The 25,887-nt window shown below is 41.8% G+C and overlaps 1 protein-coding gene across 6 annotated transcripts in view; it reads left to right on the forward strand.

Moving 5' to 3' along the window:
- The first annotated feature begins 5,483 nt into the window (after window positions 1-5,483).
- Window positions 5,484-25,887, forward strand: part of TMOD2 (tropomodulin 2) — a 45,831-nt gene continuing 25,427 nt past the window's right edge. For 2 of the 6 annotated variants that reach the window (XM_016162717.2, XM_016162713.2), the window contains exons 1-4: window positions 5,484-5,601; window positions 17,206-17,406; window positions 18,720-18,876; window positions 23,376-23,498. In XM_016162717.2, coding sequence (XP_016018203.2) covers window positions 17,281-17,406; window positions 18,720-18,876; window positions 23,376-23,498 — 406 coding nt within the window. In that variant the 5' untranslated portion in view covers window positions 5,484-5,601; window positions 17,206-17,280. Of the gene's footprint in view, window positions 5,617-17,205; window positions 17,407-18,719; window positions 18,877-23,375; window positions 23,499-25,887 lie in introns of all 6 variants that reach the window. The other 4 variants (XM_016162714.2, XM_016162715.2, XM_016162716.2 and 1 more) reach the window with 4 other exon arrangements.

The raw sequence follows: 25,887 nt of genomic DNA on the forward strand, positions 1-25,887 counted from the left end.
CCAAGAGAAATAAAAATATATATTTATACAAAAACTTGTGCATATTTGTGCATAGCAGCATTATTCATAACAGTCGAAATGTGGAAACAATCTAACTGTCCATCAACTGACAAAGAAAATACAGTATATCCATAGATTGTAATGTTATTTGGCCATAAAAAAAGAATAAAGTACTGATACATCCTACAGCATGGATGAACCTTGAAAGCATCATGCTAAGTGAAAGAAGGCAGGTCATCAAAGGCCACATGTTTTCTGGTTCCATTTATGTGAAAGCTCCAGAATAAGCAAATGTAGAGCAGACAGAAAACAGTGTACTACTGGTTGCCAGGGTCTAGGATGTGGTGAGAAAGGGGAGTGACTGTTAATGTGTATGGCATTCCTTTTTGGGCTATTAGGTTGGGTGATAGTTACTTACCTCTGTGAATGTACTAAAAAAAAAATTGAATTATACAATTTAAAAGGGTTAGTTTATGGTATATGAAATATATCTCATGAAGCTGCATTTGAAAATATAGAGATAATGGTTTAATAAAGCTCCATCACTCAGTTTCAACCATTATTAACTCATGACTAATCTTGTTTTATCTATACTCCTACCCTACTGCCCTACTGCCATTCTCACAATGGATTATTTTAAAAGCAAATCCCAGAAATTATCTCTTCCATAAAGATTCAGTGTTTTTTTTAGTAACATTCAGTAGTATCCCTTCAAAAGAACCCTTTAAAAAAACATAACAATACTGCTACCACATCCAAAAAATCTAAAATAATACCTTAATATAATATAATCAAGTATCCTATGTTCACATTTACCTCGATTGTCCCATAAGTGTGATTTTTTACACAGCTACTTTGTTCAAATCAAGATCTACATATTGTATTTGGTTGTCTCATGTTTCTGTGTATCTATAAACTTTCCTTTTATTTTTTTTTGCAATTTATTTATTGAAGAAATGCGCTGTTTGTCTTGTGGAGTTACCCACACTCTGGATTTTGTTGATGGCATTGCTGTGATGTCATTTAACATAATCACTATTATACAGTGATTAACTTAAAAGTGCTTGCTGCTAACTACACTTAATCCATTCTTCATCAATATAGTCACCAATACTTATTAGGCACCATATCCTTAGTAGCATACCTGACACAAACTATCTAATTTAACCTGCATAACAACCCTGTACGGTAAGTATTATTATACCCAGTCTAGAGATAAAGAAAATGAGGCTTAGAGAAGTATTTGGGTCAAAACCTAGGTCCGTCAAATGTTAAAACCCTTATCTTTGTCTATTATGTGATAATATCCCCATCTTTGCCTGTGTGTTGTGATTCTTGTTTTTATCAACTCTGGGAAGTAGTCCTTCAGTCCATCCAAAGGACTTTCACATTTCATCTGTAGCACTTAGGATGCTTTCAGCTACAAGTAACAGAAAACTCCATCTCAAATTGACTTAACAATAAGGATATTTATTATCTCATATAACAAGAAGTTCAGAAGTAGGACAGATTGGGGTGATTGACTTACTGACTCAACAAGAACATCACAGACCCAGATTCATTCTATCTCTTTACTCTGCGATCATCAGTGTGTTGGCTTTGTCCTAAGGCTGGATCTCCTGATGGTTCTAAGATGGCTAATCCAGTCTCAGGTAACACAGCCAAATGCAACAACATCCAGTGGAGACAGTGACATGTTTCCCAGTATGTCTTTGTTTAAGAGCAAGGGAGTCTTTTCCAGAAGTCCTTCAGCGGACCTCTCCTCAGGTCTCACTGGCTAGAACTGGCCACATGCCCACCCCTAATCTCTCAGCAGCCAGTCGAGAGGATCCTATACACATTCCCTGTGATAGGTTTAAGATTGTACCTCTGAGATGGTAATAGAGTCACCTTCCCTACTGGGTGAGCATCTGTGCAGACTTTTGTAAAGAAAGAAGAGCATGAAATAGGCAAGCAACAGTATCTACTACATTTCTAATGAGGTATGCTACATTTTCCATTGTGAATACCTAAAATACTTCATTATAATAGCCACATAGAATTTTTTACTTTCTACCAAGTATCATTTACTGTTTATCTAACAGCTTCCTCATCTGCATGAAGAAGAGACTAGACAAGATGATCTGTAAGGTCCCTTCCAGCTCTAAGAGTTCTGTTTCAATTTTACATTTTCATTAAAAGAAAAAACAAACTGAAAACTTAAACCTACAAGAAAGATATGGTCCAAAAATGATGATTGGTTTCAACTGATCATAGGCATGGCTGACATGATACCCTTTTCTTCCTTAAAAACTTTGAGACATAGAGAGAAAAAAAAATGGTATAGATGATAGAGGCTCTATTCATCCCTCTGGCAACCAAATCAAAGTTGTGACGGAAACAGGGAGCAGCAGCAAGGAAAAATCGCCTGGGATTAAGATTAACAAGCCATACAACTATGGAGAAATCTAAGAAATTACCCTGCAATAGGCAGAAGGTAGGACAGGGTCAGGACATGGGGCTGCCCAGTCCCCAGCGGCTGAGAGAGACAGAGGCTGTGGCAGCGGCAGACACCTCTTAAAGGGGCCATGTCTACGAGTGGATTTTCCTCGTGACGAACCTGCTCACCCTGGGCACTAGTGCTGATTCGGCTGCGCACAGGGGGCACCAGGGACTTACAGGGAGACATTGTCGGACTGAAGACCTAGGCAAGACTAGCTCTGTACAGAAGTGCTGGCGTTATCCATTGTTCTCTGTTGAGCCCTCCTGACTACCAGTGCACAGAACACAGGTCACCATAGCTCTGACATCATCAAACTGGATAACAGGATGTTCTGCCCAGACAATTCCCTGAAACCCCGCCTACTCTAACTCAAGCAAGCCACATTCAGGTGTTTCCTCAGCGAGTAAGGTGCTCCTTGCTGAGACTCACACTGGTGGGGGGAGCTGACCTCGGTTTCTGGTGTGGCCTTTTGAGGCCGCTATAAGCACAGCGTCTGTGGATTGCTTGCTAAATTTTAACAGGTGGCCCCAGAGGGGTAGAGGCTTGGGCTAAACTTGGCCTGCAGCTGAACCCCTCTCAGGACTGTGCCACTGGACACCTACTTCACAAATCCACACTAATAAGACCAGGAGACTTAGGAGCTTTGCTTCGTACATAGAAACAGACATGGAAAGGCAGCCAAAATGGGAAGACAAAGACACAGACAGCATATGAGAGAAGAGAACAGAGATCCAGATATAATGGAGTCAAGTAATCTAATAGGTGCAGAGTTCAAAACACTGGTTATAAAGATGCTCAATGAACTTTTGGGAAGTGTAGATAAATTCAGTGAGAACTTTAACAAAGAGATAAAAAACAAAAAAAGGAAGTGGAAATTACAAAAGGGAATCAGTCTGGAATGAAGAACACATTATCTGAGATGAGAAGTATATTAAATGGAATAAATAAAAGTGAATAAAAAGAGAACAGGACAGCCAATCAGGACACTCAGTCAGAATGGCAAGAAAAAAGAAGCCAAGGCTATAAAAATAATTTAAGGAGGATATGGGACACTATTAAGGCTCCAAATATTTGTCTGATCGGCGTAACTGAAGAAAATCAAGATGTTGAACAGCTGTTTGAAGAAATAATGATGTAAAACTTCCTTAACCTGGTGAAGGATCCAAAGAGGCCCACACCAAGACACATTATAATTAAAATGCTAAAGGTTAAATACAAAGAGAGAATTTTAAAAGCAGCAAGAGAAAAACTATTACATATAAGGGAACACCAATACGACTGGCTGCTGATTTCTCAAGAGAGATTATACAGGACAGAGGGCTTGACAAAAAATATTTGATAGGTGAAGACCCATCATATACAACCAAGAATAATTTATTCAGCAAAACTATCATTAAGAGTTGAGGAATAGATAAAGAGCTTCCTAGACAAAAATAAACTAAAAGAATTTATCACCACCAAGCCAGTATTACAGGAAAGGTTGGAGGAACTTCTTTAAGAAGGAAAAGCATGTATCAAAAATAAGAATAAAGAATGGTAACAACTACATTCCTACCTTAAATAGAAGAGAACTAAGTGCTCCAACCAAAAGATAGAGTGACTGAAAGGATAAGAAAACAAAACCTCTACATATGAAAAGGAAGGGAGTGGAAAAAGATATTTCTTTGATGAATCTAGAAGGTATTTAAATCACACAGAGACAGATAAACACTATATGATTTCACTTATATGCGGAATTTAAGGAATAAAAAGAACAAACCAATCAAAAACAGACTCACAAATATAGTGAACAATTTGGTGACAAACGGAGGGGAGTGAGGTTTGGGGGGCTGGGAAAATGGGGTGAAGGGTTAAAGGAGTACAAAGTAGTAGCTGATGGATGGTCACAGGGATGGGGAGCATGGCATAGGAAATACAATTAGCATTAATACATTTGCTAGGTAGAGGGTCAGGGTAGGAAGGGAGCAATTGGGAGTATCATTTTACTAACTATATAGATGTCTAACGAATGTACTGTATACTTAAAACTAATTAAAATTCAAAATATAAAAAAAATTTGAAAAGTTGACATTAGATTTAAAAGAACTTAACAGACTACAACTGATAATATCTTTCCATTAAGTTTAAAAGTAGAAAGGTTACTTCCTCACTCATCCATCAACACCTACTGGCTTCTAGCCCTCCTGCACAGACAGAGATTGATAAGAAGCTCCTTTTCACAACTCACTTTCCTTAGTGTGATGTCAACATCCTCCTAGAGTTTAAACAGGGCCCTGGGGCTGTCAGATTGCTCTCGTATCTCTGCTTTGGCTGCCAACTATGACTTTAACATAAATCATTGTTATGCCTATTTCCTTTTACCGGCTTCATCTGAATTATGCTCCATTCATTTCGTCACATAAAGACATTTTACACCACCAACTATCTTTACTATATCAAATCCTTGCTACTCCTACTAATCTGAATAGAATTAATTGCTTTATTATTTTCAGTTTATGCCTACCATCAGCTTTTTCTGGGAAAATTGCTGGCTTGATCTGTCCCATTATGTAACAAAAGGCTATAACTTGTGACAAATGCACAATGTAAAAAAGTCAAAGATACCATGTCTGTCACACAAGACATTAGGAATAATGAAAACTAGGGAACGTGATTAGAAAAACTGAACTGGGTCTTGGCAAGACTTCCACGCAAAGGTGCTCACTCATCCAACAGCTCCTCACAAGCTTGCGGAGCCCTAGCCACCCACCCTACACGTAGCTCAGACCTTCTCTAAAGAGCCTGCACAGCTGGCTGTTTCCCAAAGGTTGTGATTCCCCTGGCCTTGCAGAGCGGTTATGCGGTCGGGACGCAGATTCCAGGAGAGGACCCCTGTAACGGATCCCGAGGACCAGGCAGGGGGTCCCGCCTCCGCGCGGCCGCGGCGCGCCGCTTGAACTACGCTTCCCAGCCTGCTCCGCAGCAGCCGCGCGCCCCCGCGCCGCGCCCGCCGGCCGGGAGCCGCCTGTTGATCGCCGCGCTCGCCGGGCCACGGTGCCGCCCCTGCTCGTGGCCCCGCAGCCTCGGGGCTGACGCACTGACTGCCCGCACCGCCGGCTCCAGGATGGGCGCACTGAAGGGTGAGCGCTCAGGAGGTGGGTGGCGGCCGGCCCGGGCCAGGCGCCGTCTGCAGCCCCGGCCCGCAGTGCATGCGGGGGCGGCCGCGCCCTCCCTGCAGCGGGAAGATGCTCCGCAGCGTCGGCGTTCAGCCTGCCGGGCGCGGAGAGCCGGGTTGCCTCTTGGGTCCCCGGCGCCGCGGACGGCGCGGGGCTGCGCCGAGCTGAGCGCTGCAGAGAGCGACGCGGCGGGAGGCGCCCGCAGGGTGTGGGACCCACGCCCCGCAGTGCGGCTCCGCATCCCCTGCAGTCCGCCGGGCCGCTGCAGGGAGGGCGCGGTCTCCTGTCCTCCCGTGCTGCGGGGTTGGGTTTTTCCACGCCGGGCTTTGTTCCCCACTTTCTCTTCTCCTGTGAGCGTTTGACAAGCTCCTGGAGCCTAATGCCTCTTACTGCATCGTTAAAGCGGGTGGTGGGGAAGGGTGGGGTTGGGTGGACTCCTGCTGGCGTCTTTTTCTGAGATCCGCGTAGCTGTCACCCTCAGGGCGTTTCAGCCTCCGAGAAAGCAGCATTCAGAGAGCGGCCTGATGCAGGTCCTCGAGACCCTTATGGTTTTCCTGATTGAGGTAGTGGTTAGCAGGTGCTCCCTTGAATCTTCCTAAATTTCCCCTGTTGACCAGATAGAAATGAAGATTGATTTTAGAATGTCGTAATAATATTAATAAAAGACTCCTAATGGCAATTTTTACTTAAAATGTTCAAATGTGATGCAGACAAAATGCAAATTAGCTATGAATACTCACTCTGGTTTCATCTTTCCCTTTAAACATCCGAATGAATCACGTGGCGGGGCACTTGGGAAGGGACGGAATACCAGAGGAGGTGTTTTTAAAACCAGGTTCTTGTCCTAGCTCTACCGTTAAGGAGCTGAGTGACTCTAGGCACCTCTCTTGGTTTCTTTCTCCATGTAAAACGGGGCGTTGGGGTAAATGATTTCTGACCCTCTCTTCTTCCAAGATTCTCATATCAGGAACTAAGGAGATAAGGGTGCTTCTATTTAACACCATAATGAAAAGCCTGATTGTGACAGAATAAGTGGCTTTACCATAGTGAGGAGGAAAGATTTTTCAGGGCTTAGGCAATCTAATTTTTAAAAATATAAAAGTGATTTCTTCTACTCCCTTACGTCAAACGCAATAAATATGCATTATGACCATTTTAACTTCTATAGATTACTGTAAATTTGTAGGCAACGTGTTTTTTGTTTGTTTTGGTTTTAATTTGCCGAAGGTAAAGTGATGAGATCAGCTGGTAAAGGGGAAAGCAGTGGCTCCCCAGGGCTAAGCAGGAATGGTCAGATGTGGTCAGCCAGGAGGTGCGGAGGAAGCACCAGCAAGAAGTAACCAGACAATATGTACACTGAGGAAAGAGAGGAGGGGTAATGATTGCTTGAATAATAAATAGTACACAATAGAAGGAACCAGAATACCAGGGCAATGCAAACCCTAGCATAACTGATTCAGGCAAGGACTCATCCACGGGTATAAAACCTTTGCATGAAAAGTTGTCAGAGAACAGGATTTTAACATTATTTCAAAGTATCTCACCACAAATTACCTAGGGAATGTGTCCTTACAATGGAGAGATTAAGTCATCGTTTTAATGTAGTGATAAAGTTTACCAGCACCTAGAATAAGTCTCCTGCTGGGTTGCAGTAAAAATGTCATAACTTCACCTACGTAGTGTTCCTGCCGAAAAGCCTGGGGCAAGGGGTTGGGGGAGTGTTGTAGATTAAAATACTCAAGTGATGTAACAATCAGTTGGGATGTGTGAACTTTGTATCCTAGATCAGGAAAAAAGTAAAACAGCTATAAAAGATGATTTGGAGACAATTAGAGAAACTGGGATATGGATTCCATATAATATAATACTATGGAATTACTTTTACTTTTCTTAGGTGCAGTAGTGATGCTGTGGTTGTGTACGACACTGTCGTTATTCTTTTGAGATGCGGGTATTGGCCGCAGTGTCATGACATCTACAACTTTCAGCTGGTTCAGGGAAGAAGTATAAAGGCAGGGAAACAAGTTTAGGAATACAGCGAAATGATGACAGTTGGTGAATCAAAGAGAGTGGTATACAGGTGCTTAGTGTACTGTTCTTTTACCTTTTTTGTAGATTTGAAGTTTTTAACCCATTTCCCGTTTAGAAAAAAAAATGCAGCTCACTGCCAGCATTAATTTCATTTTACATACACATGCTCTTTGAGGCTGAAGCAAATCTGACTGGTTTTCAATGTGAAAATAAAATATAAAAACTATTCGTGGAGTTATTTCTAAACAGAGCTTGTCTCTAATCCTAATTTAACAGATATGTATATGATGATCAGTAATTAATAATTTTTTTTCGAATGGTAAATCTCAAAGCACAGAACAACACAAAGCAGAACATCTAGGATGTGACATTTTCGGTGATCGAGAATTACTATATTTTGTAAATGGAAACACCACTACTAAAAACAGAATGCTATAAATAGAATGATGTCATTTGTTTCCAAAGACTATCGATACACTAGAATGATGTGAAAATAATAAAATCGAGAAATTTTGTGGCAAACTTAGGGAGTAGGTTAGGACTGTAATCCACGAGTTATCTCAGGATAAATGCTGTAGTCACAAGTGCTGCCGGCAAGTATTTTTGGGACAAACTGGAAATGAGTTAGATTTAAAAATTGGAGATCAATAAAATAAATAAGTAAATAAAGAGAAAGCATTCTAGAGGACTGTGTAGTCAGTGATAGACAGCTGCAGTGAATCTGGGGAACTCAGAAGTGAATCTGTGGCTTCCAGTTCCCAGCATTTAAATCCTATTGGTGGTGTGAGTGCGGTCAGAGAAAGTTCCCTTTTTTGGTTCATCTTAGCTACTGTCAGCCATTTTCTTAAGACACTCCATTCCCTAATTCCAACCTCAAAGTATTAATAATTTCCAAACCTTAGAAATTCTAGCCCTACCCAAGAGCCATCTTGAAAGCCCTGTCCCTTTCCTTTCTACATTTGAGATCTGTGTCAGTGTATTAGGAAGTTTCACATCGTGCTTCTTTTCATTTTGAGTTAGGAATGAGTTGGGGAAAGAACTGATGCCGCTTTTTGACAGAAGAGAAGTTGTAGGGTTTCCTCTCATTCCTTTTATTTGTAAATCACATCCACCCAAATGTTTTCCTTATAGATTATAGTCGGTTCAAAAAGGTGTGCAGGAGCGACTTCCTGTTTCTAGACCAAGAAAACAGAAATAACTTTTAAGATACACTTAATTTTATACAAAACCTTTTGCTGAAAGGATATTTTTGCTACTCCTTGGAGATTATATATGTATATATATAATTTTTTTTTCTTTCTGTTTTTATATTTTGTCTTCTTGTTTTGCAATCAAGGCTGCCCCATCTCTTTCATGTGTGTCTCCAGTATTCCTGGATTCCCATAGTGACAGCTGGGTAGAGTGAGAATTAGAAAGTCAGTTCTAGGACTGTGGATAACGGGAGCTCATGAAACAGGGTACAGGGCCAGCCATGCCAAGTCTTGACATGATGAATAAGAAGCAAATCTGAGGCCTCTCATCAGAGTGATATGTACAAAACTCACTGGAGTCTAGTGATCTGGGCTACTAGTAGTTCAGCCAGTATGTGCAGGGACAGCCATCCCTGTTGTGCATAGCTGACAGCCACTCTGATTGGGCGATGCCTATTATATACCAGTTGCTTAATATCTTACTTATTATCTTGGTAAGCAGTTGTGAGTCAAGGTATACATAGTACCCATAAGTTATAACAAAGCTTTGGTCAAAACTCAGCTGGGATACAGGTGACAGAAAACGAGACAAGATAGATTGGTCAAAGACTACATAAGTAGGCAGAAGCCAGGAGGATAGGTGAATCAAAAGAAAGAAAGTAGGGAACTCATGGTACCAGTCAGGAAGTGAAAAGCCCATAACTTCCCAAAGGCAAGGTGAGGGTCTAGCATCAATAGGCTGTTAAAAACTAAAAAGACAGATACACAAGTGGAAAGCAAGAAGTCAAGAAATAGGAACTTCTTAGAAAACAGAGAATAGGCCCAGATAAAAGGATAAGGCAGCAGCAAGAAGTAGAACCTGCCAAGAAAATTAGAAACTAGGTGGCAGTCTGGGCAGAGGGTAAGACTTCCATGCTAAAGAGCTTCTGCCCCAGCCAGGAAGCTTCTTGGATACTTCCTGTACATGCAGAAACCTATCCCATACTTTGGCCAGCCTACATAATGGTGGCTTGCTATACTTGGCAGTACAGACATACAGCTCTAATAAGATGCTTCCTCTCCATATTCAATAGATCCTGAGAAGGATAACAGAGGGAACAAATACCCCAAATAGAAGATTATCCCCAGACCAAGGACAAATGAGAAATAGCTTTGAATAAAGGTTTGCATGTGCTAGGCACTGCGCCTAGTATGCACACTGTGATGTTAAGCATCACCTCTACCTACTGAGATAAGTACTGTTCTTAGCCTGTTTCAAAGAAGAAGGAACAGAGGCTTTGAGAGGTGGTCACTTGCACACAGATCTGTAACCATCAAACCCAGGGCTAGTTGACTTCAGGGCTCATGCTTTCAGTATTCTGTGCTCTGCTGAACCTGGAGGCAGATAACCACTAGTGGGCATATTGTTTTAAAAGGAGACTATTTTCATGCACAATTTGAGGTGTGGCAACTTTTGTGTTATAACATTGGCAAGTTAGGAAAAAGTAATCTTAGATAAAACTCTTCATTCTGGTAAGATCTGTTCCTTGTTCCACTTTCAACTTTCCCCATTCCAATTGTCTTGTCACATCTTTTTTTTTTTTTTTTTTTTGCCTACCCCATTCTCTATTCTTGCTCTTCCGCAAGAATTTTCCAGAAGATGGCAGGTGCCAGTTGGTTGTTTAGAAAAAGAAACAGACTTGACTGTGTTTATCTTCAAAAAGCTAGATTCCAAAACACAGGCTGTGTGTTTTGTAAAGATCTTTGTATTTACCCATAGCTAGGAAGGAATTAAATATATAGAATCAATTCAAGTTTTATTGGAGGATATATTGCTATGACAATTTTGTTCTAATTTATTCATTTTAGAAAATGTAGATTTTGCTCTTGTGCAGATTGATTCACTAATTGTTTAAAAACTATTATGAAGTATTAAAGATATGATAAAGAATAATACCTTCTCACTTACTGATTATCCCACTTGGGAGTAAATCATCACTAATACAGTTGAAGCCCGAGTCCCCCTTCTTCAGTCAAAACCCCCTCAGACTTCTCGCCCCATCGTGTGGTGTCTATCTTTCTGCGAGCAGGCCTTTGTATCTTTTCTAGATAGGTGTGTATTCCTAAGCAATCTGTTGGCACTGTTCTGTCCATTTAAAAACCTTTCACTAGGTTTTCGTCAGTAGTTTTTGTTTACTCTTTTGTTAAAATTAGTCTCAGGTTTGGATTGGGTTTAATGAATACGGCTACTTGTTTTGGCTTTGGTTGTAAGTCTTGGTGCATAGGCAAGACCAAAGCTGAGTACTTTGTGTTGTATCTGATTTTCCATTTTTATGCCACAGTTACACAAAGAAGGTAGTGGAAAGAAAAGCAAAGAAAGACACACTCTTTGATTTCCTTCTCAGGGTTCATATCTTTGAGTAATAGGAAGAGTTATCTGAGGGCCTAAGTCATCCTTTCTTCGGCTCAAATCCTAACTCCTGTTTTCCATTTTCCTAACTAGATTGATTTTGTGCCCACCAGGACTCCCGAAGTTTTTTTTTTTTTTTTTTTTTAGCTTTGCTTCACTTTACTGTGCATTTTCCATGTCTTGTCTTGTTCCATGTTGAATGCTTGCCATGGGACAAATACTCTACTGGAGTTGAGACTCTTGCAGTGCTTTGGCAAACTTTCCACTGGGGCATCTTTAACAGGAGGAGAGGACAAATGTGAACCCTTGTGGGACCTGGGTGGGGCTAAAGTTGGCTAGCTATGAGCCAGAAATCTATGACTCAATTTTAAAAGCTATGTAAACAGTGCATTCTTCCCCATGGTGTACCTGTATTTATTATTTAAAATTAATGATTGGCTTTCCCATAAATCTTTATTAAAGTTGCGTTCCAGGAAAATGCACCATTTTTTTCCCCTTTAGCTTTGAGACTCCCCCTCCTGGTACATTGGCACAACGTTTGCAATTTGGTTTAACAGGTACTGTTACATAGTATTAACGTGTTATTGTAAATACTTAATGTCTCTCACTGCTAAACCAGGAGTTCAGTTGAGGCACAGGATGTCTCTTTTGTTTACTGCTTTTGTTCCAGCAGTGTCTGACAAAGGGGGGCTTTCAATAGGTATTTGTTGAAATATCTGTTGACATATCTATTGGTATTTCAGTACAAACCTGGGCTTGTGAGGGAAGATAAAGAGTTTTGACACCGTCTCTGTCCTCTGAGAGTTTGTGGTATAGTTGGAGAGAGAACCATATGTGTAACATACATGAAAAGATGATGAGAGAACAAGGAATAAACAGCAAATTATAACATAGGCAACTTGAATTTGGAAGCAGAGCAACTTCTGTGGGCTTGGGTGGCCTCAGAAAGGTCCATGGTAGAGAGCTGAGGCAGCAGACACAGTGGAATGAGCTCTGGACCAGTGGATCCCTTCACCTCTCTTAGCTCATCTGACATTTGTTGCACAATATTTGTTGGATACTTATTCTGGGCCAAGACTTGCGCTGGGAGCCAGGATTTTAACAGTGACTAAAACTGATACAGTCCCCACCCTCACAGAGATTAGCAAGGAAGACAAAGATAAAACAAGCAATTATACTAAAGTCAAGGAAAGCTCTGATCAAGGGATATGCCAAGGGGATGGGGAGTGACTCAGACCTTATCTTGGGGTCCCAACAAGACCTCTCTGAGGAATTAAGCTTCTGAGAATGGAAGATGAGTAGGATAGCAGTGAGCCAAGGGAGGATGGGGTAAGAGTGCTCTGAGCAGAGGGAACAGCATAAGGCATGATCCAGGAACTGGAAGTGGTCCAGGAGGCTGAAGCCAGGAGGAGATGGGGAGTGCAGTGCAGGATGAGGCTAATGAGAATGACAGAGGCCAGACTGAATTTGAACCTTATCCTCAAGGCAATGAGAAGCCACTGGAAATTTTTAAGTAACTAGAGCAAAGTTGTTTTAAAAGGGTTCGAGAGGGGTTAAGGGGGACGAAGCAGTGCAATCAAGTGAAGTAGGTGGATTCTTAACATGTTTAGGTAAGGACAGGATTTGCTGATGGGTGGAGAGGAGTTAGGAAAGAGAAGTTGTCAACAATGGCTCCCTGGTTTCTTGGCCAACTTCCTGAAATTAGAAATTCTAGAGAAAGAGAAGCTATTTGGAAGGAGAGATAAGAGCACTTGTGACATGTGAGGTGCCTGAGGCAGCCAAGTAGAGATGTCAGTTTAGCAATTGGAAATACATGGATCTAGCCTTCAGGGACAGTCTAGAACTAAGATGGATTTGGGGATCTTTGGGATGGATATTAAAACTTTGAAAGTGATGAGTTCCCCCAAGGAGAATGTGTAGTGTGAGAAAATAACTTCTAAGACAGCTCCGTGCTGGTATTTAAGGTAGAGGAAGAGGAATTACCAAGAGACCAAGAAGGAGTGAGCAGAGAATTAGAAGAAAAACCCTCTTATGTTGCTAGACTGGGTGTGCTTTAAGGTCTCAGTAAGTGCAGACAGTCTGTGGTCTTGCAGAGCTGGACTCTTAGCCAGGTCTGAAAGGCAGATCATGGGTAGATAAGCCATGAGAATAAAGAAGGGCATTCCAAGTAATATTACTGTATCAGCCAAGGTCTCAACAAGAAACAGAGGACACACTCAAACTGAGTAATTGGAATTTTAATAAAGAGGCCATTTACAAATATGTGGGGAGGATTTAGGGAATTCAACAAGGCAGAAATCTGGCCCTAGCCACACAGGGACCCTTCACTATCCCAAGGCTTGAAGTCAGCAAGGGGAGGGCAGCTGTACAGAAAAAAAAAGCTGCCTGACCGGAATTGGGGCTTTCTGGACTACCTGCCTACTCCTTTCCCCCTGCCCTCCAGTTTCCTGTTAGTGCCTCTTGTTGGCCAAACAGAAGCCAGAGAGCAAGGGAGCCCATTGAAAAACAGTGTAAATACATCATCTTCTCTGGGCACAGAGCAGGGTGGGGAGTGGATGTGGAGAGGCAAACAAGATACCCAGAAAATGGAAGTGTATAAATAAGAGGATATATTAGTTACCTATAGCTGCTGTTACAGTTGGGTGGCTTAAAACAACACAAATCTATTATCTTATAATTTTGGAGGTTAAAAGTCTGAAATGGGTTTCATTGGGCTAAAATCAATGTATTCCTTTCTAAAGGCTATAGAGGAGAATCCACTTCCTTACCTTTTCCTGCTTTTAGAGCCTGCACGCATTTCTTGGCTCTCGACCCCTACCTCTATCTTCAAAGCCAACAGTTGCATCACTCTGACCCTCTGCTTCTGTGGTCACATCTTGTTCTCTGAATCTTCTGCTTTCCTTCTTCCTCTCTTAAGAGCCCTTGTGATTAACTAGGCCCACCCAGAAAATCCAGGATAATCTTTCTATTTTAAAAATATTTAATTTAATCACACTTGGTCCCTTTGCCATGTAAAGTAACATATTCCCGGGATCTGGGGATTAGCCATATGGACATCCTTAGGGGGCTGTTTTTCTGCTACCACATAGAGGGAATGAACCATTTTAACTGAATTGTGGGGCAGGGGGCCGCCCTAAGAAAGTAAATAAGGCAAAAAAACAGGAAGTGCAGATCAAAGCCAAATTATGGGAGCTTTAGAAGCTAAACTGTCTGAATTTCATTCTGTAGACAAAAGGAAGCCATTATAAGTCCTTCACCAGGCAAGTAGTTTGTTAGCCACATTAAGAAAGATGATATAATCATGGTGCCCTGGGTGACTTAGAAGGAAAAACAGAAACCTTTCGAGATGCAATGAGAGTAGTCCAGGCCCAAAGGAACAAAGGTCTAAAACAAGAGTGATGAGATGAAAAGAACTGTGCAATAAGACTCCACAGAAGTTCTAACCAACTGGACTTAGAAAGACGGGGGAAAATCTGAATTTTGGAAGTGACTGGCAGATTAATTGCATGATCTGAAAAATCAAAAGAGCAAGTATCTTTCAGGGAAAGATGAGGAGTTGGAGCATAGTAGTAGAAGCTTGGAATAGGAATACAGATAGAATCTTACCAATTCTGACACACCAATATTTTATGTACTACTAAGAAAAAATTAAAATATGGCACATGTCTTCTTAAATATATAATTTTTACTTTAATGAAAAAGCTATATTAGATGTATACATAGATTTTTTTGAAGTCTTTTAATTGGCATGCAATAAATTACATTTATTTAAAGTATACATTTTGATTAAATTTTGACATGCATTCCTCTGTGAAACCATCACTGCAGTCAAGGTGGGGAACATATGCATAACCCCCAGGTTTCCTCATGCCCCTTCATAATCCCTCCCTCTGTCTCTTTGATCCCTAAGAAACTACTAATTTGCTTTCTGTCATACAGATCAGCTTATATTTTCTATAATTTTAGATAAATGGAATTATACCACATACATTCTGTTTGGTCTCGCTTCTTTCATTCAGTATAATTATTTTGAGGTTCATCTACCTCATTGTGTCTATCAATAGTTCATTCCTTTTTATTTATTTTTATTTCTGAGTAGATTCCATTGTGTGGCTATATATAGCACAATTTGTTCATCCACCATCTAATGATCATTCAAGTTGTTTATAATTTTTGGCTATTACAAAAAAAGCTGCTATGAGTATACACAGATTTTAAAAATAATATATCTCCCCTGTGCAAACAGAAAAAGGTAAAATATAAGTGAAATAATTCATTAATATTCTTAAAACTTCATGTTCAGATTCCAACTTTTTGAATCACTTTTTGGCTCATAGTCATCAGTGTCTGTTTTTTTCCACATTATATCTCCTCTACCACCAATTAAAAAAAAAATTTGAAAAAACTAAAATTTCTAGAAGAGAGTTACATTGTATATAGGAAAGAAACCTGAGTAGAACACCACAAAGTTGTACATGGTAAGCAGTTGAATTAGTAAAGAAAGGAGGACAACGTTTTTTCCATGCCAACCTGTTCTTCATTCCTACTTAAAAATTTGTAGTGGCTCCTTATCACCCAACAGAAAATAGCCCAGGTTCCTTGGCAAGGCATATAGGGAAGACCCTTCACTGATGCCTCTTCCTTGTCTTTAGTTCTTTTCTCTCCCCTCCTCACAACTCTCCCGTCTAGCCACAGCAAGCAGCATTCACCAACTTATCCTGTGCTTTCTTATCTTTGTCCATTTGTTTATCCAGTTCCTTTTGCCTAGAATGACCCATATCTATGACCTCTTCAAGTCTCAAATTCCACCTGTTTTTTAACAGTGTCCCCTCAAGCCCTGCCTCCTTAGCCAATGATTATTTCTTCATGTGTTTTAAGTTTCTTTTATTTATTACTTCTGTTATAACACTCACCAAGGGTATTATCCTATTTTTGTGTCTCAATGAGCTGTCATCTCTTTGAGGAAGAAGTCATATCTTGTTTGTCTTTCTATTCCTGTTTTCTAGAACTCTCCCTGGCAATTAGTGGGTATATAGCAAATAATAATTGCCTCAAAAGATCTGATTGATATTATACCTCCTAAGGGGAAACACAACCAGTTAAGTACATTGCTGTTTCCTGAATGCATTATTATCTTCTAGGCAAGATCTTTCTAGGAAATATCTGTAAAATCCTCTGCAAGAAAGAAGGGGTTGAGTAAAAATTTCATTTTGAATGGAATTTTAGGAGTAAGGTCATATAAAAAAGGAGGGTTGAAAGGAGAATGGACTCGGGGTATAAAGAATTAGCGAGGATGGCTCAGGAAAACAATAGAGAAATGAGACTAGAAAGAGAATGGGAGAGGAGGAAAGAAGAAAAGAGAGAAGAGTAGAGAAAGTAATCATGCAGCCAGAATTTTAGAATCTTCCTTTGTTTCATGGCAAGGGAGTTATTGGACAATGCTTTCTCACACGGATGTTCCAAACTCTTTACTGAATGAACCCCATTTTGTATTCTTCACATCCCTCCCTCTCAAAAGACACAAGTGTGCCTCTTGCAACTGCCTTACAATTAGCGCATTGTTCCTCACTGTTTTCTGGGAAAGGCTGGAGGAGGCAGAGTAGTATGGTGGAAAGGCACTCACTACACGGAATCAGAAGGCCTGGCACATCCCAGCACTGGGGCCTTAAGTGAAGCACTTGGCCACTTTCACCTCAGAATCTTCATCTTTAAAATGGGTTATAAATATCTGTCCAGGCTTCCTTGCCTGGTCATTGTAAAGATCTAAATAAGTGAAATAATATATATGAAAACACTTTGTAAGTGGTCAGATTGCTCTGCAAATGAAGGTAACATTACCTTTTTTGTTGAGTTTTTCATGCAGTAGAGAGACTCCATTGGCAGCCCTGTTTCTTGTTAATAAGTCCTGTTTACAGAAAGGAGTTAACAGTGTTTTTGTTTTTGTTTTTTTTTCCTTAGTAGTAGTATTCTGAAGTCTCAGGAAGCTGACCTGTTTAAATGTTCATGGCCCATGAGAAAGGCATATAAGAAACCATGGCACTCCCTTTTCAAAAAGAGTTGGAGAAATACAAGAACATTGATGAAGATGAGCTTCTTGGCAAACTCTCAGAAGAGGAACTGAAACACTTGGAAAATGTTCTCGATGACCTAGATCCCGAGGTTAGTGACGTGGAACTGGAGCAGCGTGGTTAATGATAGCATGGGATAAATGGCATGGCGTGGTCCTTCAACAATAGCGTAGAAGACCCTCGGCACCAAAGGCAAATTTTGTGTTCTTCCTCTGATAAGTTCTGGGTCCCTTTTACAAATTCTTGAGAACCTCCTTAGCCACATCTACAATAGGATATGGCAAATGTATTTCTCAAACACCAATTTAGTGTAAATGGGGGAAAACAGATTCCATTGATTGAGGAGGGGCCAGTCTAATGCAGGGAAAAAGAAAAGAAAGAGGGAAAAAGAACAAATCTTACCCAGTTTTTTCTGAGTCACACTCTCTGCTGGACACAGAAGCCCCTGAGGTAAATGGTATTATTCCACTTCATAAATGAGGAGACAGACTAGGAGAAGTAATTTACTTAAGATCCCCTACTAATAAATGTCAGAGATGGTATTTAAACCAGGTCTTTAACCCCAAAAGCAAATCTTTTATATTTCATTTCTTTAAAATGTATAAATAATTTGAAACCTTTGATGATCCCACAATAGGTGGAATAACTCGAACCAAAATATCAAGTAACTTTAAATGGAGTTTCTAATATTTTTATGAGCTCTTGAAAAGCTAAGTAACTTGTTATAGTGTTCATTTAACAAGCACTTTCTTCAACCCTACTGCTGGTATTATCTTAAATTTAGGACCAGAGGCATCCAAAATAATGATTTTACTGTAAATAATTATGTCACTGAAATTATTTATATGATATTCTGATATGCCAGATACTTTGAATATTGTATTTACTTTTTAAAATTCTGTTTTTATTTTTTAAACTTAAGGAAGGAGTCTCTAAGCTTAATCGGGCAGTTATCAACATCTACCATAATATTTATGTATACCTGCTTGAATGTTTCCCCAGGAGAGGGGTTAGAAATAAGAGAGTATAGTTTCATTGGTTCCTTCTTAGAGCTTTCATATGCCTGCCTGGGAGCACCTTGAGTGCAGATTTGGCCAAGGATCTGTAAGGAAAGAGGCCAAGGAGGCTGGCAGGCCTTTTGTCATCACTGCAGAAGACCCAGGGGCTGCTCCAGACATCGATGTTCTGCCTACACTTGTTGGGGGCCCTCCTCTCAACACAGAATGTTAGAGCAAGTAGGACCTCAGATATGCCAGGGACATCCGCCCTCAGCTCACACCCACATCCCCACGTCACTGCACAGGTATCTTTCTCCATGCTTCCCCCATATACAGCCAGGGAGGAGGGTAGCAGGGTGTCAGTAGGCAGACATCTTCCTTCCCGCTCACACCTCTGTCTTGACAGAGTGCACTGCTGCCGGCTGGATTCCGACAGAAGGACCAGACACAGAAAGCAGCCACCGGCCCATTTGACCGTGAGCACCTCCTCATGTACCTGGAGAAGGAAGCTTTAGAACAGAAAGACAGGGAAGACTTTGTGCCCTTCACTGGAGAAAAGAAAGGTAAGGACCCCAGGTGGCATGTCTCGGGACCAGGGCACTCCTAAAGTACTGTCATGAGAGGTCAAGCAAGGAAGGTGGGAAACGAGCCCATGAACTGGATTTTGTATTAGAGAGAATCCTGACTGATGGATACATGTCTGTATAGACATTTGTCCAGACCCATAGACTGTACACCACCAAGAGTGAATCCTAATGTATCTGTGGACTTTGGGTGATGATAATAGCAATGTTGGTTCATTGATTGTAATAAATAAATTCTGCTGTGGGATGTTAAGGAGGGAGGTTGTGAGTGTGAGACCAGGGAGTATATGGGAACTCTCGGTACTTTCTCCTGGAAACTGAAAACTGCTCCAAAGAAATAAAGCTTATTAATTAAAAAAAAAAAAGGCAGAATATGGAAGCTAATTAAATGAATACTTAGAGTGAGATGGTACTCAAATTAGTTCAGTAAAAAAATAATCTTAAGGCCCAAAGAAAAAGTTTTGGAAATGTGAAGTAGTGTTGTGTCTGAAAGAGGGTCCCATTGGCATGGGTATGTTTCTCTTAGCCCAGTGCTTTATCCGCGGCAGAAGTCTGCTCCATGTCTAGGCATTGGCTCTGTTCCCTCAGATGCTGCTGTTAGAGGCCAGTGCAGTCAATCATTCATTCATTCAGCACCTCCTCTGTGCACAGCTCCTTGCCAGGGGCTGGGACCACAGTGAATAAGACCCCGTGCTGCCCTCAAGGACACTATGATAGACCTGCGAAGGCTGTGAGGAGCAAGGGGATGTTTCTCCATGCCAGGAGTGAGCTCAGAACTAAGACAAGGAAAAGTCTCCTCCTTAGCTCCCAACCCCGAGCCCCGCTTTGGAGGAAAAGTGGATATCAATTACCCGGTCAGATTCCTCAGCCATGGATGGAAACTTGGGCCCATGGATACTAATGGAATCATTGATAACCTCATGGTGACCACAATCTTTTAAAAACAGATCAGTCACTTCCTTGCTTAAAGCCCAAAATCCCTGCCATGGTCCTCACAGTCCTGGGAGAGCTCGCCCCGCTCACCTCTCTGACTGCCTTCCCTCACTAAGCCTCAGCCACAATATTTTCTTTTAATTCCCCAAACCTGCTGAGTTCTTTTCCCATCTCAGTGTCTTCTCCTCGTGGACTCTTCTCTCTGACCCACATCCCCATTTTTTTCCATTCTAAGTCTCAGCTTAAGTGTCAGGTCCTCTGGCTTTCCCAGACCTCTCTGTCTAAAATAGGCCCCTTCTGTCTGCTGTGACACTCATTTATTGCTTTCACAGCAATGACAGTGTTCATCCTTTTGTTTATTTACTTTGGGTTTTGTGAGTGTTCCACACTAGCTTGTGATCTCTGTAGTGGGACTGTGTCTCTCTTCCATCCTGGCACAGAAACGGGCATGGGGAAGGCACTCAATAAATGTGGATTTGAATGAATGCCATCTCTGAGCTTCTGTGCCGTGGCTGCGAGGACTAGGAGGCGCACAGCCCTGCTCCGCTGCCATGAGTCAGAGCGCTGCTGCCTTCTCTTACAGAGCATCTGGGCTCTCCCCTGCACCATGCACATTCATTGGATCATGCACCACTGATGATGTCATTTTATTAAGAAAGTTAAACAGTGACAAACTGGGCAAATAACCAAAGATTACCGTAGAAATATGGAGTTCTTTCTATTGCAGTATAGTTGCTATTAGACTAATTCAGTCGTCAGAGAAAAAATAATTATAATGTCAAATCTTCAATAAAATTCCATTTAACATCCAGTATTAGGGTAATGATAGAATAATAAGAGGAAAGCTATTGTTTTCTGTTCTTAGATTAGAGGTCTGAGGAGCAGCTATGGTTCATGAGGGGCAGGTGTTAGGAGCGCAGGAGCTGTCTGAGTCATAAATGGGGATACAAACAGGGTATACAGTGGCACATTGTAGCTTAGGAGAAGGTTGAGAAGCAATACAACTGAGCAAAATGAGCAGAGAGCAAGTTTTTCAAACAGAGCAGAGGGATCAGGTTGAGTTGTCATCAGGGCCTCGGGAAAGAAAAGCAGATGACCTGGAAGCAGGGGGAGGCTATTGTGAAGGCCTCTGGAAATGGCCCATAACCTCAGTTCTGAATGCCACATGCCCAGGGCCCTTGTTTCCTGAGCTGCATTTAAGTCTCCACTATAGCTTTATTTACTTAGAACTTGCTGTTTGGTTGGACCCTCAGAAAAGGATGTGCAGCAGCAGTTATCCTGAATACCGATAGCTGTGGGCCACCTGTGCACCTAATGTTTTGAGTAATTCTAAATAGTACCAGGAATTAAGAATTCAGAAATCCTATTTTAACTCTAGGCCCAAGATCATCTGAGCCAGAAATAAAATGCTTAAGGCTGCAGATATTACGAAAATTAAGTCTGGGATGAGCACCAGTGTCTGAGTTGTCATCAGAGCCTCAGGAGATGTTATTGATTGATTGATATATTTTTTTCCCTTCCTTTTGGCTATTCTCCCATTTTGTTTCCCAGTGTATTTTCCTTCTTTCTGGGAAATGTGGCAGCTCATATAATGGTCAAATGTAGAGACCTTGTGACCAGGATACCCCAGCCTGACCACAAGCAGTGGTGCCTTCTTGAGAAGTCCAGCTCTACCTGGCCCCCATTTCCTTGCCCTGGTTATTTAAAGATCTGGTGACCTATCAGGAAATATGCAGCCTCTGTAACCAGGGAGAGTTTTCATGAGGGAGAGGTACTGACTTTGGGTTTGACCCTTGCCTTTCCCATGGCACTAAGTAAGGCCAAGCTAGCCAAGGAGACCTAGAAAAATCCTGGGTCCCAATTGGCTGAACTTGGAGCCAGCTACCTGTTCTACCCACGGTGACAAAGAAGAGAAGCCATGGAGGGGTAAGCCATGGAGGAGTGAGTCTTTAAGGAACTCCAAAAATCAAAATGGAGGAGACCAATTTCAAAGATCATGCCAAGAAGTAAGAACAACTCCATAATGGAGAAACCAAGAGTGAAAGCTAGAATGAATTGGAAAGAGTGTAAGTAGGTCTGGAGTATTGCTGTGAGGTCCCTGGAGTGTCTTGGGTTCGTGTCTTTATGAGCCATTGCCCATGTGAGATGTGTGTGTGCTGGCCTAGCCGGAAGTTAGGAGCAGGAAATGTGCCATCTTTCCAGCAATGTGATCATTAGCCAGAGGTTTGGGTTGGAGAGAGAGAGGGGGAAGAGGGGAGAGGGGAGAGGGGAGAGGGGAGAGGAGAGAGGGGAGAGGGGAGAGGGGAGAGGGGAGAGGGGAGAGGGGAGAGGGAGAGAGAGAGAGACTGTGTGTGTGTGTGTGTGTGTGTGTGTGTGTGTGTGTGTGTGTCTGCACGTGCGCAGGGGTAGATACTAGCATATTCAGAAGCGAGTAGGGGGCAAAATAAATGGAATCTAGCTGACAGGATGAAGTAAGAGATGGTGGCAGAGGATGCATGTGTGGGAAGCACAGAGTGCCTTGCTATTTAGACCTCACAGCTCTGAGTATGACAGCCCTGATTTTTTTTTCTTTTAAATCAGGTTTGCTTTGGTATGCTCTAGAGAGGTGGCTATGTCCCCAGGTTACACTATCTAGTCAAGTGACTCCAGATATAGCATCCTAGTGGTCTACAATCTCAGTTGGTAGGAGGAAAACTCTGAATGATCAGTTTATCCCTCAGGAACCCCAGGGACCAGTTGGATGAATCTGGCCCAAACATTTGCAGGGTCCAAGGCAAGAACACAAGTAGAAGCTGATGTGCCATTTTTTATAAATCTAAAAACTAACAAACTGTTAAAATATGTTCTTTTCTTCTACAGATATACCTAGGCCTGTGCTCTTGGATGTCCAAGATCCCCACACAGGGAGGCGGGCCTGTCCTATACTGCTAGGGCCTTGGCACACGTGGTCAACTCCCTAGCCTGCATAACTGAGCTCTGTCCATGCTTATCCACAGTTTTCCCTTGGCCTGGAGTTGCATACTCCAGCAGTGTGACCTGCTCTCAGGAAGATGGCATGGGAAAGGGACTCATGCAGATCCTGGAAGCAGGCTCAGGGCTCTTTAGGGTTCTAAGTGTCTCGAGTGTAGTCTAGCAGGCAGCCTCCATTCTGGGTATGAATATCCCTTTGGTCCCATGACTCTTCTTTCAGTGGGGTAGAAGCAGTGGGGTAGCCCAGAGTTGGGCTCTCTAAAGTGTGGGGTCCACGGTCTAAGTGCTGCTGATTGATGAAAGGGAGGGAAGCAGAAGCCACCGTTTCCCTCTGTTTTTAAGAACTGTAGTCTCCTTGGATCTTGGTGTTGCAGAATGCAGGATTCCTCCTCTGACCTTTTTTTGTAATTGCGGATTATTGATATTGGTATCACCCCAGCAATCAAGGAATCCCAGTTGGATGTGCAATGGATCAATGACTCTACTCTTAACGGCCAGAGCTGCATTCTCTGGTCAGTCCACTTATCCTACAATAAGGTAGCAACACTGTGTTTGTTTTTCCCTCTTATTTAAAGGGAGAGCCTTTATTCCCAAAGAAAAGCCCATAGAAACTCGTAAAGAAGAAAAAGTGACCCTTGACCCAGAACTGGAAGAAGCTTTGGCCAGCGCCTCTGACACTGAACTCTATGACCTTGCAGGTTAGTCCTCAGCTCTGGAGCACTTTCCTCTCTGGCTCTGTGACCTCCAGGTTGGCACCCATGGCAGCAGCCTTTGAGCTTCTCCGTAGCTACTGATTACTAATGTAATACCAGGTCGACTTCAGCCTTTATGTAGCTGTAAGACAATGTAGATGGCTTAACCCCTCTGAACAAACATTCTGGAGTATTTCAGCTGTAAAATGCCACAATAATGCCCGTCCTACAAAACTCAAGAATTTGAGAAATTAATGAGAATAAAGATGGAGTGTCGAGAACTTTAAACAATAAACTAACTAATACTCCTTATGCTTCCTAAAGGGCTTTCACATTTGGCATTTTACTACATTTTATTCTCACAAAATTTCCATGAACTTCTTGTTCTTCCTCACAGTTGCTATTCCATTTTCATTCCCACTAAGGGGTCTGTTAGCCTCTCTATGGAGCAGGAATAATTTTCTGTTATATTCACCCAGTAAGGTGAATCCATATTTAGTCCAATCTGCTCATTTTTTCTATTTTTCTTAATAGTAGCAACAATATAATAATTATTGTTATTACTTGACTTAGTTATACATGCAGATAGAAAAAGCCCAAATAATACAAAAGAATATGTAATGAAAAGTAAGTCTCTCACCCTAATTTCCTGAACTTCTTTCCACTTCTTGTATAGTGTATATTTGTGCACTAATGGGGTGCATTTTTTAAAAATGAGATGGAAATTTTGATTGTTAGGGTCATTAGATCACCATAGGAGAGAGGTGCTTTAAAAAACTGTTCAACCAGGTGCCGTAGGCATAAAAAATAGAAAATATAAGGGATCATAAGATGACAGGGTCTTTGCAATCTGTGAGGTCAACCAAGGGTTGCCTCGCCTTAAAAAAAAAAAAAAATTCCACCGCTTTAACAAGAATTCTCACATTTTTTTTTTATTCCATTGGAAGACATATGTTACTATAATCTCCTTCCTCCCAGGAGAATCAGCTATGCCTTATTCTAATAGCCTGCAAACCATTTCATTCCTCTGTGATAATATCAATGGTAGATATTAAGGTCACATATTTGAACCCCTCTCAGAAGTTACTGCAGGAGTTGAGGCACCTGTATCACTAGTTAAGAAGTCTCTTTGCAGTGACCAGTCTACTTAGGCCAGTGGTTGCTATAGAGGAATCCCGTTATGGTCACCGCCCCTCCCAAGGGCTGCCTCCTGGTCTCTACTGGAATTTCCCAAAAGGAGAATGCAGGGCTAGGCCTGAATTCCCAGGAAATACCTAAGCAAAAAGAAAGAGAAAATCACCAATCACTTGGAAGATACTAGATCCTGAAATTCACACAATAAAACCAGAGAGATAATTCCAATAGAAAATTGTCTTGTTCATCTTTACTCAGCCCCCTTCCCTCATCAAGTGCCCCCTCCCTCAGCACTCAGGAGGAAAGCTGGCCGAGGGCAGATGACAGCATCTGCTCTAGGGAGGTTCTCTCTGGAAAGATCAAGAGCAATGCAAGGAGTGGATGGGCTGCCAGCCATTTGAGGTTTATTTAGGTAAGAGAGTGTCAACATCCTGTCCATGTTACTGTGGCAGACTCAGAGTAGAGAGACAGTTCGTCAAGGGAGCAGCAGTCAACTTCCAAAACAGCTTCTCCCAGAGTGCCCATATCTCAGCATGGTTACCACCTAGAGTCTGGTTCTCAGCTCTGCTGGTCTAGAGCTCTATAGAGCTCTGATCTTGTCAGTGCGCACTGCATCAGTCAGATTGGGGCCAGGTGGTAGGGCCCAATCCACTAGCCAGATTCACAGGAAACAGATAAAACAAAAATTAAAATTTGATAGTGGGAGTCAAATTATAATTAGAAGTTAGTGAGTAATGGGGACAAGTCAAGTTATGTTTGTTGGATGGTCTCAGTGGCCTGTGTTTATCAAATAGGGCATCTTCTTCCTAGACAATTCCAGAAGCACAGTAACAACTTCTTATTTACTTAACAAGAATTTGTAAAGTACTTGGAACAGTTCCTGACACATAGGAAGTCATTTAGTCTTTGTAATAGAAAAAGCATAATTATTATTCCTATTTTACAGATGGGGAAACAGGATTAGAGGCTTTTAGTAACTTATCAAGTCACACAAGTAGTATGTGACAGAGTCAGGATTCACCCTGGCTGACTGGTCCTGAGTGCCCTTCTTAAACCCTAGCCTTGGTGGCTCTATACATTTGTCCTTTCTCATGGTATGCTGGCCTCCTCCCTTCCTCTCATGGGTAGATCACAGTACAGCTGCACCTCTACCACCTTTTAACAGATTATCTATTCTGAGACCCTTCACCAAGTGGCCACCTGTAATTTCTCACTTACGGTTTCATTAGCAAAGGGAAGGTTGGGTGGGCAGTTGCAGCTT

Source organism: Rousettus aegyptiacus, unplaced genomic scaffold, assembly GCF_014176215.1.
Source record: "Rousettus aegyptiacus isolate mRouAeg1 unplaced genomic scaffold, mRouAeg1.p scaffold_m13_p_3, whole genome shotgun sequence".
NCBI classification, from domain to species: Eukaryota; Metazoa; Chordata; class Mammalia; order Chiroptera; family Pteropodidae; genus Rousettus; species Rousettus aegyptiacus.